The 15800-nt window shown below is 37.5% G+C and overlaps 2 protein-coding genes across 4 annotated transcripts in view; both read left to right on the forward strand.

Annotated features, from left to right (window-relative positions):
* The window catches only part of dspa (desmoplakin a), a 28285-nt gene extending 22110 nt beyond the window's left edge, over positions 1-6175 (forward strand). The window contains exons 23-24 of one of the 2 annotated variants that reach the window (XM_051129817.1): positions 984-2810; positions 3115-6175. In XM_051129817.1, the coding sequence (XP_050985774.1) occupies positions 984-2810; positions 3115-5595 (4308 nt within the window). In that variant the 3' untranslated portion in view covers positions 5596-6175. The remainder of the gene's footprint in view (positions 1-983; positions 2811-3114) is intronic. The other variant, XM_051129824.1, reaches the window with a different exon arrangement.
* A 2749-nt stretch (positions 6176-8924) lies between these two features.
* On the forward strand, positions 8925-11175 carry higd1a (HIG1 hypoxia inducible domain family, member 1A). 2 transcript variants are annotated; one of them, XM_051095099.1, is made up of 4 exons: positions 8925-9041; positions 9735-9815; positions 10027-10161; positions 10251-11175. In XM_051095099.1, exons 2-4 carry the CDS (start codon positions 9740-9742, stop codon positions 10337-10339), a joined length of 300 nt encoding a protein of 99 aa, XP_050951056.1. In that variant the 5' UTR covers positions 8925-9041; positions 9735-9739; the 3' UTR covers positions 10340-11175. The 2 variants fall into 2 exon arrangements, with proteins under 2 accessions (XP_050951056.1, XP_050951063.1); XM_051095106.1 differs by having other exon boundaries at positions 8935-9045.
* The last annotated feature ends 4625 nt before the right edge of the window (positions 11176-15800 follow it).

Below are 15800 nucleotides of genomic sequence, written 5' to 3' on the forward strand. Positions count from 1 at the left end.
GGTTCGTGAGATGACAGTGCCAAATTGCATAGAGATGTATGAACTATATTATTGTATATTAGCTTTTGTAGAAATGTAAGAATAAGAAAATGGAAACATAAACATACAAAGATGTTGGGAAATTCATTACATTTTTAAGGTTAACATTACAATTTTTAATGTTAACTAATACTTGCAGTAGGATTATTAGAGTTATCTACAACTGAAACTAAATTAAAACTATTAAAAAGATATTTCAGAGCTTGAATTAAAATACATTTTAACTGAAAATGTACAATATATAATAGAACATATAAAAAGGTTTTCATTTCAGGTAGTTGCCAAGCAGTGTTGCCAAGTCCGCAGGAATTGGGCTACTTTAACACTGTTGCCGGTGTTTTTTTTTAATGTCCACGGGTTTAAGCAACCCCAATAATGTAATATTTCGCCCCTGGAATGAACGTTTTACCAGGGAACCCTGCCAAAAGAATGCGTATTTTACCGGGGAACACTCGAAATGTGATTGTGCCTGGCAACCCTGTTGCCAAGGCAGCATTTCTCACTTTAAATCAGTTTAACTTGATGTACTAAAATAACTAAAACTAAAACAGAAATGCAAATTAATAAAAACTACATTGATATATATACAGTATATAGTAAAAAAATACTACTAAAATGGACAAAAGCACCAACAAAATTACTGAAACTTTAACTATAAAAACTTGTTATCTCTTGTTATCTCTTATGATACTAAAATAAGACTGATTAGGAGTTCACCAGGCAAAACGGTTGTTTGGGAATCCCTGAAATATATAATGTAGAATGTTTTCTTTACATTTACAAATAAATTTGTTTGAAGACTATGAATGTGATTTATAAGAATGCCAAAAACAAGAAACTTCAAAAAGGAAGCACAATGTTCAAAATGCTTTCTTAAAAGTGAGAATTTGTTATGTTTATAAGTTACTACCACTATCTTACACTATTCTTTTTCATTTAATTAGATGAGGAACACTAAAATTGACCTTTTGGAGGAAGAACTAAGACGTCTCAAGGACAACCTCAAAGATCAAAGTCAGAAAAACAAGACACTGGAGGATAGTCTGGCTCGCTATCGGCTGGAGCTGAACCAATCTAAAGAAGAGCTTATATCTATGGAGGAGATCAAGAGAACCCAGGCTAGACAATGCAATAGCGCTCAGGAAAGCCTGGACAGCACTCAGACTCAGCTGAAGAACTTACAAGATGAGATGTCCCGCCTCACCTTCCTCATCGAGGAGGAGAAACGCAAACGGAGGCTGGCCGAAGAGCGATACACCAACCAGCAGGAAGAGTATGAGCTCGCTGTCCGCAAGAGACAGAAAGAACTCGAGGAGCTCAGTTTGTCCAGAAGTCAATTTGAAAGGGCCATCAAAGAAAAAGAGCGGGAGATTGAACGGCTGAAAATACAGCTGGAGGATGAGGCCTCCCGGCGCAATGCAGCAGAATTAGAGACCTCAAAGGTAAGAACACAGTTGAACCAGGACATTAATAGCCTAAAGCAAACTTATGAATCTGAGATCCACGTCACCAAGACCACTGTGCTCAAGGCAAACCAGCAGAAGGAGGAGGAATCGGCATCTCTAAGACTTCAGCTGGATAGGTTGATCTCTGAAAAAAGAGACCTGGAAGAGGAACTTAGAAAGCTGCAGCTTTCGTTCTCCCAAGTCGAAGCGGCACGAAGGAAAGCAGAAGAGGACGCTCATCAGCAGAGGTCTTCGGCATCCGAGGGGAGCAGGTTCAAGAAGGAACTGGAGACGCAAATTCAAGTCATACTGCGTCAAAAGGAAGACACTGAAACGAGACACAGGGTGGAACTGGCAGATGCCAACAGAGCTGCTCAGGAAAAGGCCCGTGAGCTCACCTTGCTGAACCAGACTCTCCAAGACGAGAGCAGGAGGAGGAAAGCCTTGGAGGTCGAGAATCAAAGTCTCAGACAGTCTCAGGCTGAACTGCTCTCCAAACACACTTCAACCACCGAGACCATTAACAAGTTAAAGATCTCTGAGCAAGAGCTACTCATCATAAGGCGGGAGATGGAGACACAAAAGAATGAAAAGAGCACACTGGAACAGAATGCCGCCAGGCTGCAGAGTCGCATCAGTGAGCTGCAGACAAAGGTGAATGAGTTGCAGGGCGAACTGGACAAGGAGAAGAGGAGTAATCAGGATGAAGTCACAAGGAGGAAAAGAATCGAAACCGAACTGGAGAGGGTGAATCAGATGTGCCGCGAATACACCACTACCATCAGCACTCTTCGGGTCCAACAAGAGCAGGAAAACGCTTCTGGACGCCGGTACGAGCAGGAGCTTCGCAACACGAAGGATGAGTTGGAGAAAAGCCAGAAGGAGTACAAAATCACAATAGAGAATCTGAACAGAGTAAATGCCGAATTGAAGGCTTTGCAACAGCAGCTTCTGCGGGAACAAGCCCTCGTCCGTGAGGCCAATCAGCGCAACGACTCCCTCTATAAGACCATCGAAGACAAGAGTCGAGCGCTAAATGAGAGCACCAGTGAGATCGAGAAGTTGCAGACCCTCACCCAGAATCTCACCAAGGAGCGTCTGCGGCTGGAGGAGGAACTGAGGAGCGTGCGACTAGAGCGAGATGACGTAAAACGAAGCCTGAGCACCATCGAGAGTGAAAGCGCCTCCCGGTTGTCTGCCATTCAATTCCAGTTACAAACCAGCAATAACCGAGCACTGGAACTGCAGGAACTAATCAATGAACTGACTAAAGAGAGAGAGAATTTAAGGGTGGAAATCGCCCAAATCCAAAAGCAGTTCTCGGAGGTATTATTTTCTGAGGGGCATCAATCGAATCAAAAATACATCACCAATTGGCTTTGCTGGATAACACTTTGCTGCATAATCCTTTGCTGCATTTGAAAGCATGCTGCATGGTTATAATCACAAAATGCTATTTTTTTATATTTGCTTTTAGAAAACAAATAATTTTCGTTGTTTTATTCTAACCATGTTCTAATCAAAATGGTGTTGGTGTTGTGATACACAGATCTTTTCTTTGTTAAATCCTGTAAGTGATTTAGAATCTGAAAGAGTTCATCAATAAACCGTTTCTCTTTTATGTTTACAGACATCCATGATGATCCAGCGATCTGATGCCAACTACAAAGAGATTGTGCAAGAGAGGGATAGTCTTCTAGTCAAACTGAAGATGTTGCAACAAGACAAAGACAAGCAGCAGCGCTCCGAAGAAGAGCTCCGGCGCATCAAGCTCTCCTTGGAAACCGAGATCAAACAGAAGCAACGTCTCCAGGAAGAAATTGATAAACTTACCAAGGACTTCAAGTACTGGAAAAGCCAATACGAGTTAAAGGAGGGCCAGATCAGACAGAGTGAGGCAGATAGAGATAAAGTACAGAGAGATAGGTCTTCTTTGCAGAGTGAGATCCAAAGATTGACCGCCGAGCTGAGGAGTCTGGAAGAACGCTACAAGAGTCGTCTTCAGATGTCAGACAAGGAGATCTCAGAGCTCACTATGAAGAAGGAGACATTGGAAAGGGAATTGAGGATGTTGCAACAGCGTCCAGCTCCATGCTGTCGGTGTACACAGACTACTGAGACTGTCTCTGATAGTAGCTCCAAGAAAATGACAGTGAAAGGTCTCCGTGGTGAGGTCTCGCTCACTGAGCTTGTAGACTCCAACTTGCTCGATCAGACAGATTTGGATAAAATAAACAGAGGACAGCTAACAGGCAAAGATATCGAGGACAGACTCAGATCGTACCTAGGCGGCTCCGACTGCATCGCTGGAATCTACGATGAGGCCAATAATAGGGTCTTGCCCATTTACCAGGCCATGAAAGAAGGTCTGCTTCGGCGGGGAACCACTTTGGAGCTCCTGGAAGCCCAGGCTGCCTCCGGTTTCATAATCGATCCGGTCAACAATGTCTGCATGACAGTGGAAGAAGCATGGAGGAGAGCTCTTGTGGGAAAGGAGTTCAAGGAGAAACTGCTGTCTGCTGAGAAGGCTGTGACCGGATACAAAGATCCTTCAACCGGGAAGGTCATCTCACTCTTTCAAGCAATTGAGAAGGAGATTATAGAGAAGGGTCACGGGATTAGACTGCTGGAAGCTCAGATCGCCAGTGGCGGCATCATCGATCCTAAAGGGAGCCATCGAATTGATGTGGAAGTGGCTTACAGGAAAGGTTACTTTGATCGTGAAATGAATGAAATTTTGAGTTACGAGGGCGATGACACCAAAGGTTTCTTCGATCCTAACACCCACGAAAACCTCACGTATCTGCAGTTAAAACAGAGGTGCATCAAAGATCCCAAGACTGGGCTTACCCTTTTGCCTTTGACGGACAAGAAGAAGCCAAAGCAAACGACGTCTCAAAAGAACACGCTGCGTAAGAGAAGAGTGGTGATTGTAGACCCCGACACCGGCAAAGAGATGACCGTACGAGAAGCGTTCCATCGAGAGTTGATTGACTATGACACTTTCCTGGAGCTTTCGGAACAAGAGTGCGAGTGGGAGGAAATCACCATTGAATCATCTGACGGCAGCAAGCGTTTATTTATCGTCGATCGCAAAACCGGCACCCAGTATGACATTCAAGACTCCCTAGATAGGGGAATTATCGATAGGCAAACCCTGGACAAGTACCGTGCCGGGACTCTGACGCTCCACGAGTTCGCTGGCCTGATCACAAGTAAAAGCCACAGTTCTGAGCTTTCCATCTGCTCCACTAGTCCTGAGGACATTGCTACTTGCAGTAGTCCAACACAGATTTCGCCATCTTCTCCAACAGTGCGCAAACGCTTTGCTAGCGTATCTATTACGCTTTCTCCTCCATCTGATATTTTTGATGACCACAGCCCCGTGGGAGCCATTTTTGATACTGAGACCCTTGAGAAGATAACCATCCCTGAGGCACAGCGCCGTGGAATAGTGGACAACATCACGGCTCAGCGGCTCTTGGAAGCCCAAGTTTGCACCGGAGGAATTATCAATCCCGCTACTGGCCAAAGACTCTCTCTGAATGATGCTGTACAGCAAAGCCTTATCGATGAAGACATGTCCATCAAGCTAAAACCAGCACAGAAGGCTTACGCAGGTTTCGAGGACGTGAAGACCAAGAGGAAACTCTCTGCGGCCGAGGCCATGAAGGAGAAATGGTTGCCTTACGAGGCAGGGCAGAGGTTTCTGGAGTTCCAGTACCTGACGGGTGGACTCTTAGAGCCAGAAACTGGCCGGCGGGTGACCATTGAGGAGGCCATCCGAAGAGGATGGCTTGATGGCAAAGGCGCACAGAAGCTGCAGGATACAAGGAACTACGTGAAGAACCTTACCTGTCCTAAAACCAAACTTAAAATCTCATACAAAGAGGCCATGGATAACTGCATGGTGGAGGAGAACAATGGCATGAAGATGCTCCAGGCTACTTCCATGTCTACCAAAGGCATAAGCAGCCCCTACAACGTGTCCTCGGGAACAAACTCTCGTACAGGATCCAGAGGAGGCTCTCGTAACGCCTCAAGAAGCGGATCACGCAGAGGCAGTGTTGACTACAGCCCTTCGGTTACTTACACCTACATCTCATCTTAATAATACAGTTAATTGTAATTCTTATGCTTAGTGTGTACAATTTACATTTAAGAATGATTTTCTATTCATGAGGATATAAGCAGGATATAGGTTTGGGATACAAAATGTAGATTAACTTCTTCTTTTACTGGTGCTGATCAGTTATCTTGGGTGATTAAGATGTCTTTTAGATTGGTAATGCATTGGATTTTTTAATTATTTACACATGGGGAGTGTTAGATTTATCACGACATTTAACAATGTATTCATTATTCCTTATCTGGTTGAAATTGTTTTCTAATATTTTCCTTTGCATGTTTTATTGACATTTTACATTACATGTATTCATTTAGCAGACACTTCAGTCGAAACCACTTACAAATAAGAAACATAACGATTCATCACTAGCATAGTTTAGAAAGCTACATTCGGAAACAAGTACTTTTTTGTTTGAAACATCTACTGACTTAGTATCAACATAAATCTGCTAATTTCAGTGGAAATCTGATATTTTTTTGAGATTTGCTTTTAATGAATGAATATTTGATCTGATTGTGTTTATATGGAGCAATTTAAGCAATAAATAGTATCAAATTATAAACTACCATTCTCTCTGTGACTTATTACTACAATAGTCTAAATGTTTTCCCCCAACGGTTTTTGAAAACCACTTAAGAAAATAGCATGCAGAAGGCTTAAAATAAAGAAAAAGCATTTCCAATGTCTTTCTCGTCGACATATAAGACATTTAACAAGGATTTAACATCAAAGATGATGCATACATTTAACAAGGTTAGAAAAAAGAATTTATAAAGATAAAAAATACACTTGGAAATCCATTTAGGGTGGCAAATATCAGGTTTATTTTTTCACACTGCTGTAAACTAACTGCCACACAGAATATGAAAAGTTTTGGGAGACAGCTGTCCATGACAGGTCCAGACAAGTACACACAAAAGATACTGACTCCATAGACCTTCACATATTTTAGTGTAATTATATAACCCATGTAGTATCTATTAGAAAGAAGAAATCTTTGCCATCCTACTGGATGAGATTAGCCATTTTCAGAAGAATAAAAGAAAATATGTGCTCTGTCAGACTCGGATCATTACAACCAACAGAAAAACAAATGAAGCATACAGAAAACCCAGAAAATAAAGAAGTGCAATAGAAAGCCAGCCTATTATTTACTGGACACATTTGTGACCCTGGACCACAAAACCAGTCTTAAGTTGCTGGGGTGTATTTGTACACTGTATGGGTCAAAATGATAAATTTTTCTTTTATGCCAAAAATCATTAGGAAATTAGGTAAAGATCAAGTTTCATGAAGATATTTTGTAAATTTCCTACTGTAAATATATTGAAACTTAATTTTTGATTAGTAATATGCATTGCAAAGAACTTAATTTGGACAACTTTAAAGGCGATTTTCTCAATATTTTGATTTTTCTGCACCCTCAGATTCCACATACTGAAATAGTTGTATCTCGGCCAAATATTGTTCTATCCTAACAAACCACACATCAATGGAAAGCTTAATTATTCAGCTTTCAGATTATGTATAAAGCTCAATTTAGAAAAATTGACACTTCTGACTGGTTTTGTGGTCCAGGGTCACATTTCTAATGAACACACATTCACACATCAAACTATGCCTTCATCTGACATTACCAATACTGTACAATCAGCATCCATGTGCAATTTAATAAAATCATCACAAAGGAAACCAGAAAACGGTAATGAAATGACAGGTAATTTAAAACTATTTAAAAAACAAACAAACAAACAAAAAAATAATGTAAAATCTGTGAGATCTTCGCTCGAACTCAAAGCGGCTTGCTTTTTGTATAATAAGCAGATAAACACTGTGCAAAACAGTTCAAATATGAACAACATGAAGAGGATAATGACAACAGACATGAATAAGATAACATTATGAAAGCATATATAACAAAATAAAACAGCAAAGCATTACAGAGTCAGCAAAGGAATACTATAAATCTATTAAAATCAGTTTAATTTGTGTGCATCTATAAAAATGTAATCACCCATAAAAGTGCTTGCAACTTTTACTCTTGTTTTTTAAATACTCTTATTATTTATTTTTAAAGAGATTATTGGCACCACCTGTGGATAATGTTTTTGCACCTTTCATTATGAGTTTGCACCTTTAGGAAGTTTGTCTGAATCATCCTTACTAATGACTTATGGGTACTTACATATAGGTGCAATATATGATAGCACAACATAACGCACTTACATAAGTTACATGAAAAGTATGTAGTGTATGTAATTTAGAATAATATATAATTATACATATATACACTTTATGTAGGCTATCATGTAGCGCAGTGCCTATAGTGCGCAGCGCTTAATGTTACACAAACAGAAACTCACGGTGACTCAGCTTTTATCTAAAAGCCATAGCGACTCATTTCTAAGCACTGAATATGTTCATAACACTTCATATTTGGTCAATTTTGAGTTCAGACAACACATACATACAGAAAACTACCTATGTGTTTATTTAACCTCAGTTATAACATGAATAGTACAATTGGAAGAAATGAAACATACCAGAGTAAACTTCTGAATCCTGTTAAAAAAGAAGTTACATGTTTCCACAGTTTATACAATAACATCGCATGTATTATGACTTCTAGCGCAAGTCCTCTGCAGTGGGTCTGTTCGACTGGAGCTTTTTGTAGTTAATCATTAATATCAGCATTAACAGGAACTCTACAGTCATAAATCATGGAAATGATAATAGAGTAGTACAATCAATTATTGAATATCTGTTGATGTAGCAGAACTGCAGTTTTCAGTATATTAACTAGAAATAGTGCAGTAAATATGTAATTATTTGTAATTTGTTCAACAGGGAAATGCCTCAGAGTCAATATTAAAGTGGCAATCATTCAAACAGTACATTTTAATGCTGTAAATATGATCCAAATAATACTGCACGACGAATATAAATGCATTCTTTTAAAATTAAATAAATGTAAACGCAGAGGCATAGATAATTAGGACAATTTCCTGACTGTACAGATAACATGTAAAGTACAAGCTGTGGATCGCTTTGAACTCGATTGACTCTGGCATTGCACGCAAGGGTACAGCCCGTTCACTGAAAAAGAAGTCGTTTTTTCAAAATAAAATTTCAGATGAAAACATTTCATACATAAGTATGTGTTGTTTTTTCAATAGAGGATATTCATGGGATAAAAGACTATTTATATCTCGAAAACGTATTGTTCCGATTGTTTAATTTAACAGCTAAGTCGGAGAGTCAAATTAAAGGGACTTTTATTTTGTACCAAATAGCCGGTATATTACGTCTCTTTGACGTGCGACATGTTACATCACTCTGTTCCCGTGCACGCAGACAGTCACGCGTAACAGCTCTCAACCGGCAGGAACAAGTAGCTTCAATCCAGCTAGCAGCAGAAAACTTCCCAAGTAGGTATTTCATACATTTTATGTAATATTTGAATATATTTCTAATATAAATAAGTGTTATGTTTTAATAACAGGGAATGAAAGAGATTTTGTGTGCTTTCAGTGTGTGACTAATGTAACTGCTGATTCTTGAGGAAATGTCACATCTTGAATTGAAAGCTGATGATATATCAAAAGGCTACCAATTCTGTTTATGTTTGTTACACATATACATCCATTCTTATAGCAAAAACCGCGTAAAATCATTTTTAAATGGCGTATTTGCATCGTTTGACCTTCATGTAACATGTCAGTGTCTCTTTCTCAACACGGTTAATCACACGAACTGATTGATTTCCTTTATCTTTCCTTGATGTATCATTAAACTCCTGTTGCTACGACACTCCAATAACCTTTTTAAAATAAAAATATCTCACGTTTTACAATATATGATCTTAATTCAGAATATTTTAATGAGTATATGTCTATAATAATTTAATACCTTTTTAATGTATTGTCTAGTTTGATAAACTGGCTGATATTTGGTAGTTTAATGATTATCTGATGTTCCACTTATAAACTTGTAACAACACAAAATATAAGTATAATAGAAATTTTATTAGTTAGGCTTATCTAGTGTAAAAAGTTTCAGAGAATTGCACTGTGATGTTTAATATATGACATCTAAATCTTTTTTTTAACATTGCCTTTTAGCCAAGATGACTGCCATGGAATACGAAGACAATGAATCCAAGTTTATCAGAAAAGTTAAAGAGAATCCATTTGTCCCTGCAGGTAAACTAACTTGTTACTTCCTCAAATGTATGCAATAAGTATTTCATTTGTATCTCATTATTAACTCACATGGTTTTATATTGAAGTACAAAAATGCAAAACATTATTACTTATGATGACTTCAGACGTGTGTATCTTGCCGTATGTATATAACACCATCCTAACTGTTTCGTGTATCGTATTTAATTGTCGTGCTGTTATGTCTTTTAAGGGATGGCTGGGTTCTTTGCCATTGTGGCATACAGACTGTTCAAACTGAAGAGCAGAGGAGACACGAAGATGTCAGTCCACCTGATTCACATGCGTGTCGCTGCGCAGGGCTTTGTGGTGGGAGCGATGACTTTAGGTAAGGTGCTTTCCTAAATTTACACACACATCCCCATAATTGCAGAGAAATGCGTTGCTTGATGCAATATTTTGTGTTTCTGTTTGCAGGAGTGGTCTATTCCATGTACAGAGAGTACATTCTCAAACCACATGAAGCGCAGAAAGCATTAGAGCAGAAGGCTTTGGAAAAAAAGTGAAAAGAAATGTGTTCGATTCCTGCAATATCCTTAATACCTCACGTTAAGGTGTCCCTTTGTATTTATTGCTAACATATTTTAGGACCTTTTTTTTTTTTTTTTAATAATTTCTTTAAACTGTTTCCTTTTTAAACTTTAATAAACCTCAGAAGAAGAGGTTAGTGTTTTCATTATGTTGCCTGGCATGTTTGAGAAACGTTGTACAGTATGTGTGACAGAACTGTAGCTATTGCTGCCAACTATTATTTATTTATCATATCAGTAACAAAATTATAAAAAAAATTGGATAATATTTGGATTAGTGGATTAGTATCATTTCTGCTAAATGCTGCTGCGCTTATGTCAATGTTATGCTCTTGTTTCGGGAAAAGGGTGTGGCATTAAAACCTTTGTTCCTTGAAATTCAGGATTCATTCTTGTATCTAAGTCAGTAGCCTAAAGAAATGGCAGCACAACAACCATAATGAACCATCATCTGACATTTTTCCAACAATATGGGGACTTCACCACTGCTAAATTTTTAACGGTACTAGTTCTTTGCAGATGTAGTGCTGTTGGTCCAAACAGGATATTCAGGAGTTGAAGCAACTCTCTTATTTTTGCTCTGTCATTTTCAAGTGTGTATGTGTCATGAGGAATGAGAGGGGCTTGTTCTTTTGTAGATTAATTGATTGATTGTGTTGCTGTGTGTGGTAATTATTGCACCTTTTTCATATTTCAAAGCAAAGTTACAAAATTATACTTTTAGAGTGATATATATTTTAGGATCTCAGCTACCACTGTTTATCTTTGCCAATAAAAACTGTTGTAATTCCAATAAACATCTGTTTATTTCACACTGATGTATTACTGTGATATGTGCGTTTCACAGTCCTGTTTCTGGAGTCTCAGGATAGTATACTGGCCTTACCGCTCTCATAAATTCTGTGGTGTATATAGTATGTATACTGTATATACATTATGCCAGTTTTCTGTATGCATAATAATATTATTATTATTACTATGTTATTGTCGTGTTGTACCTGACATACTGCTATAATACTGTATCCAAAATGTTTCTTTAACTTGACTTTGCATTTCCAGTGGGATAAATGAAACTTTATCTCATTGTTTACACAAAAAGAGATGATTTCGTGTGCTATTATTCCATTCTGAATAAAACCTAGGTGTCTCTTTACTTTTTCGTTTATGCATTTAGCAGATGCTTTTAGTCTCCAGTTGAATGTCGTCTATCAGAACATCTGCCAGTTGTTTCAGAGATGTTGAAGGAGGGAATCTGCTTCTCACATTTCTCTCTAGAAACCATCCGTGGTGGTTTGATAATGTTCAAATCAGGTGATTTATCTGATCAGGGCAGATGATGAAGTTCATCTTTTGCTTAAGCTGTATCTATTTTGCACTTCAGCACTGGTGCTTTAGATCAAAGTTTTAGTGATTGCAGCTCTTTCATGGATGTTGGCTTTGTGAAATTCTCTGGTTGGTTTTTGCAGTAACGTGTTCTTCAAGGTGAATATTATGGTTTGCTGTCACTTGTCTGCACAAATTATATAAGCCCTGTAATAATGGGTGTTCACTACTGTACAAGGAAGAAACAAGAGCAATTCATTACAGAAGCAACAGTTTTGTAGCAAGTTTGTTAGAAAGCTAGACGTGCGACTAGCTCGTATGTTTTCATTTTTTTTTTTTTTTAAATCCTGTGTTCTGCAACTCTGACAGATCTTCAAAATAACTTTGAATATTATCATTTTATAGTCTTAATTTTACAACCGGTGCAAGCTGATGAGTAAACCATTAACATAATTCTGCATATAAAAGGTAAAATATGGGGTTCCTCCTCTTCCTGTCTAGTTGGTTATCATGTCTCTCTTTTGTGATGTCTGTAGCTCAATCAGAATAAGTTAGGAGTCAGATCTTCATTGAAATTGGTTGATCAGGGACCAATCAGTGACCAGGCATTGCTCATATTTTAAAAACATAACATTTTATTGGTTTAAACAAAAAATCATGTGATGTCCATTTCAATGGACGCAGGGTCTGAAGGGGTTAAGAAACAAGAGCAGAGAAGAAAAAAAAAGAATGTTATTTATTTATATATTTATTATTAATTTGATACACGCAATTAGGCAAATTGATTTCTTGATTTTTTTTTATATATTGTAGGAGTATGTTAGATGTCCTTAGATAATTGTATTGGATAAGTTATATAGGAGAGATTGTATGAATTAAAATTTTATTCAATATAATATTAAAATGGTTCTGGAAACAGAAAGACAGGTATTTTCATTATATTCAGTAGTATAAGAATGATAGAACTTTGTGCAAGTTTGGACTGCATACACAGTGTTCTCACAGACATTGCCTAATTATATTATTTAGATTTCATCATTGCTTATATGAACTGTTGAAACAGCCCGTCACACCTAGCTATCACAAGACAATGAACCACAATTTTCTGCCATCTGTATTTATTACATTTAATCAGTTTACAAGACATCAAGTGACACTTGGCAGAAATGATTTGTAATGATCACAGAGAATCAGGGCCATCATCATTTAACCCAAAGCACAGTGCATTTTAGCACCCTCTGGTGGCCTAACTAAAATATCACGTTAATCCAGCAGGGTTTAGATCTGTACGATGTTGCTGTAGTCTGTAGTGTGTAACACAGCTCTTGCTGTTTGTACAACTTAATATCACTGAGTTTTAGAACAAAGCTGAACAAACCTTTGCCCTTTTGCAACAAAAAAAAAAAAAAAAAAATTGTTTTCCTAAAGAACATTTCAGTGAACAGATTTTAAAAGAACCATATTGTAAAGAACATTTTTTTATTTTTCTTCAGAACATTATTCCACTACAATAACCTTTTGTGCAATTGAAGCAGGTTCTGCATGGAACCACTGATGCCGATAGTTTTTTTTTTTTTTTTTTTTTTTTTTTAAGGTTCCATTTTATCCACGGACAGTGAGTATGAAAATTGTTGTTTGGCATTGTTTGGCTGAGCCGGATGATGTTCAGAAAGAAGGAAATGAGAAAATGAGTGTGTCATCTGGGTGTCACCTGATGAGTGACACTCATACATGGATAAGATATTGTTAGTATCAAAGGTACTTTCAGTTGGCAGTTTATTGTGGATAAAGTGAGTGACGAAATACACATGTCTCTGAAAACCAGTTTAACCCAGAATCAACTAGTACTCAACCAAAAATGTAACAAACAATTAACAAACAACAACAATTTCAGATTAGTTTTGGATATTATAAGCAATTCAGAATTGATTTGTGATAATGCATTCGGTTCTGAATATCAGATCATCGTTGATACTCAGTGATACTGAAATTCAGTTTTGGATTTCTTCAGTGGTTAAAACCCTTATAAAAGTGGCAGCTGTTCAGCTGTTAAATGGCGTTTCCCTTAGACTGAACATTTCTAGGAGTTAGGAAGGGATGTCCTTACTCCTGTTAGTGCGTCAGTTTTCTTTCAGTCAAAGCTATTACTTTTGTTTGATGAAGAATTGAAAATAAGTCAGTTCAAAGTGAAAGTCAGATTCTTGTGGCTATTGAATAAACTGGTGAATCATCAAGGACATCTGATTTGACAGTATCAGTCACGTTGTTATGTCCGAGACATGTGTGTGTGTGCAAATGTGTTGCTTTTGCACAGGACTGGATCAGACCACAGTGATCACCTGTGATTGGTGTGAAAAAGACCAAGCAGCATAAAAGCGTCTGCAGTGCCTGAAGAGGGAGCCCTGCCCATCCTCTATAACCTCCTGTTGAATTTCTCTGTTGTGCTCAGAGTGTTTGTAGTGTTGTTGTTCTGCTGTTGCTAGCCTTCCTGTTTTATTGCATACTGACTTACTGTTGTGTGCAGTGCTAATTGTTGTAATCTTCCTGTTGTGCTAAGAGTGTTTGCTATAGTGTGGTGTTGTCGTTACTAGCTTGCCTAATGAGTTGCATGGTGGTTTGACTACCTCTTGTGTCTTATTTTTATATACTTTGTATATTATTGTACATATCTAAAAGTCTTTTTCACACTTGGAAGCTGTGTGTGGGAGAAATTTCTATTGTTTTGCATCCTTTTAAAAAGAGATGGACTTTTTTTAAAGATCTTCTCAGTAATTAAAGTGTTTAGAAACAAAGCGTTTGCATTTATTTTTCTGCATTTTCTTAAATAACGATCTTATTATTTATTATATCATTTCAGAGTTGCCTTCTTAAATGTAGTTAGAAGACTTATTTTTCCTGTAAGTTGCATAAAACTGATATTTAAAAAAACAAACAAAAAAAAAACATTCACTTAAGTACACTGTAGCACAGAAATCAGATATTTTATTTTGTAATTTAATACAGTTATTGCTATTATTGGTCGCACCACATAATGAGTGGTCGCTCCAAATGACACAAAGACCTTATATCATTAAAAATCTATTTAAAGAGATGTGAAAAGTGCAGCACATGGCATTAACTGCAAGCGCTTCTTAAGCCCCAGTTACTTCTGAATTTCTGAATCTTGGTTGTTAATTGACCCTCCGCCAGGAGTTTGATTAACAGGTGATTTGACCAATTGTTACGCTGAATCCATCATTTTTGTCCAACAAACAAACCAGACAGGAGGGTAGATTAACATCAGTGGACTTGAACTTGAAAAATGGTGTGTATTGACATCTTCTCACAGGTGAAACAAGATACCTTCTGATGTTCATTCATGTTTCTTTAACAAAAACTGCCAATCTACATTCATCTATAAATGTAAAACACTCTGCAGTGGTCGCACCACATGATATTTTCAAATACGGTTAAAATTTACAAGCACAGAATTGACCACTTAAACAAGACAAGCTAGCTTCCCACAAAAGGTCACTATTAAATTTCTAATAAAATAAATACTTGTAGAAATAACTTAATATTTGTTCTTTTTTTAAAGGTCATACCACATGATATCCAAATGTGGTAACTACATATCAGCAAGGTTATTATTATTATTTATTTATTATTTTCCAAATTTGAAAGAGAGTTACAAACCTCCTTGATGCTTCCATGGGTCCTGGGCAAATTGGTATATGATGCAACTTCCTATCTTTGAATGGATTTCAATTGCAAATCAAATGCAAATCAAATTCAAATGCAATCGGACAGAAAATTTAGGCGTCACGTCATTGACCCTTTTATATAGACGTATTAAATTCCCACTAATGTACATTCCTGCTGGTATTTGTAGCGTGCCTCATTATTTTTCTAGCAGATGTCAACAGAGGTTATCAAACGCACCTCTGCACGCACTTCCTGCTACTCTAAGAAAAAAAAGGTACAAACGCTGTCACTGGGACGGTATACCCTTTCAAAAGGTAAACCTTTGCACCTTATTTATACCTCAAGGATTCATTTTAGTAGCTTAAAAGTACATATTAGTAGTTCAAGTGTGCATATTAGTACCCATATGGTACATAATAGTTTCTTTCGC

Source organism: Labeo rohita, chromosome 2, assembly GCF_022985175.1.
Source record: "Labeo rohita strain BAU-BD-2019 chromosome 2, IGBB_LRoh.1.0, whole genome shotgun sequence".
NCBI lineage: Eukaryota > Metazoa > Chordata > Actinopteri > Cypriniformes > Cyprinidae > Labeo > Labeo rohita.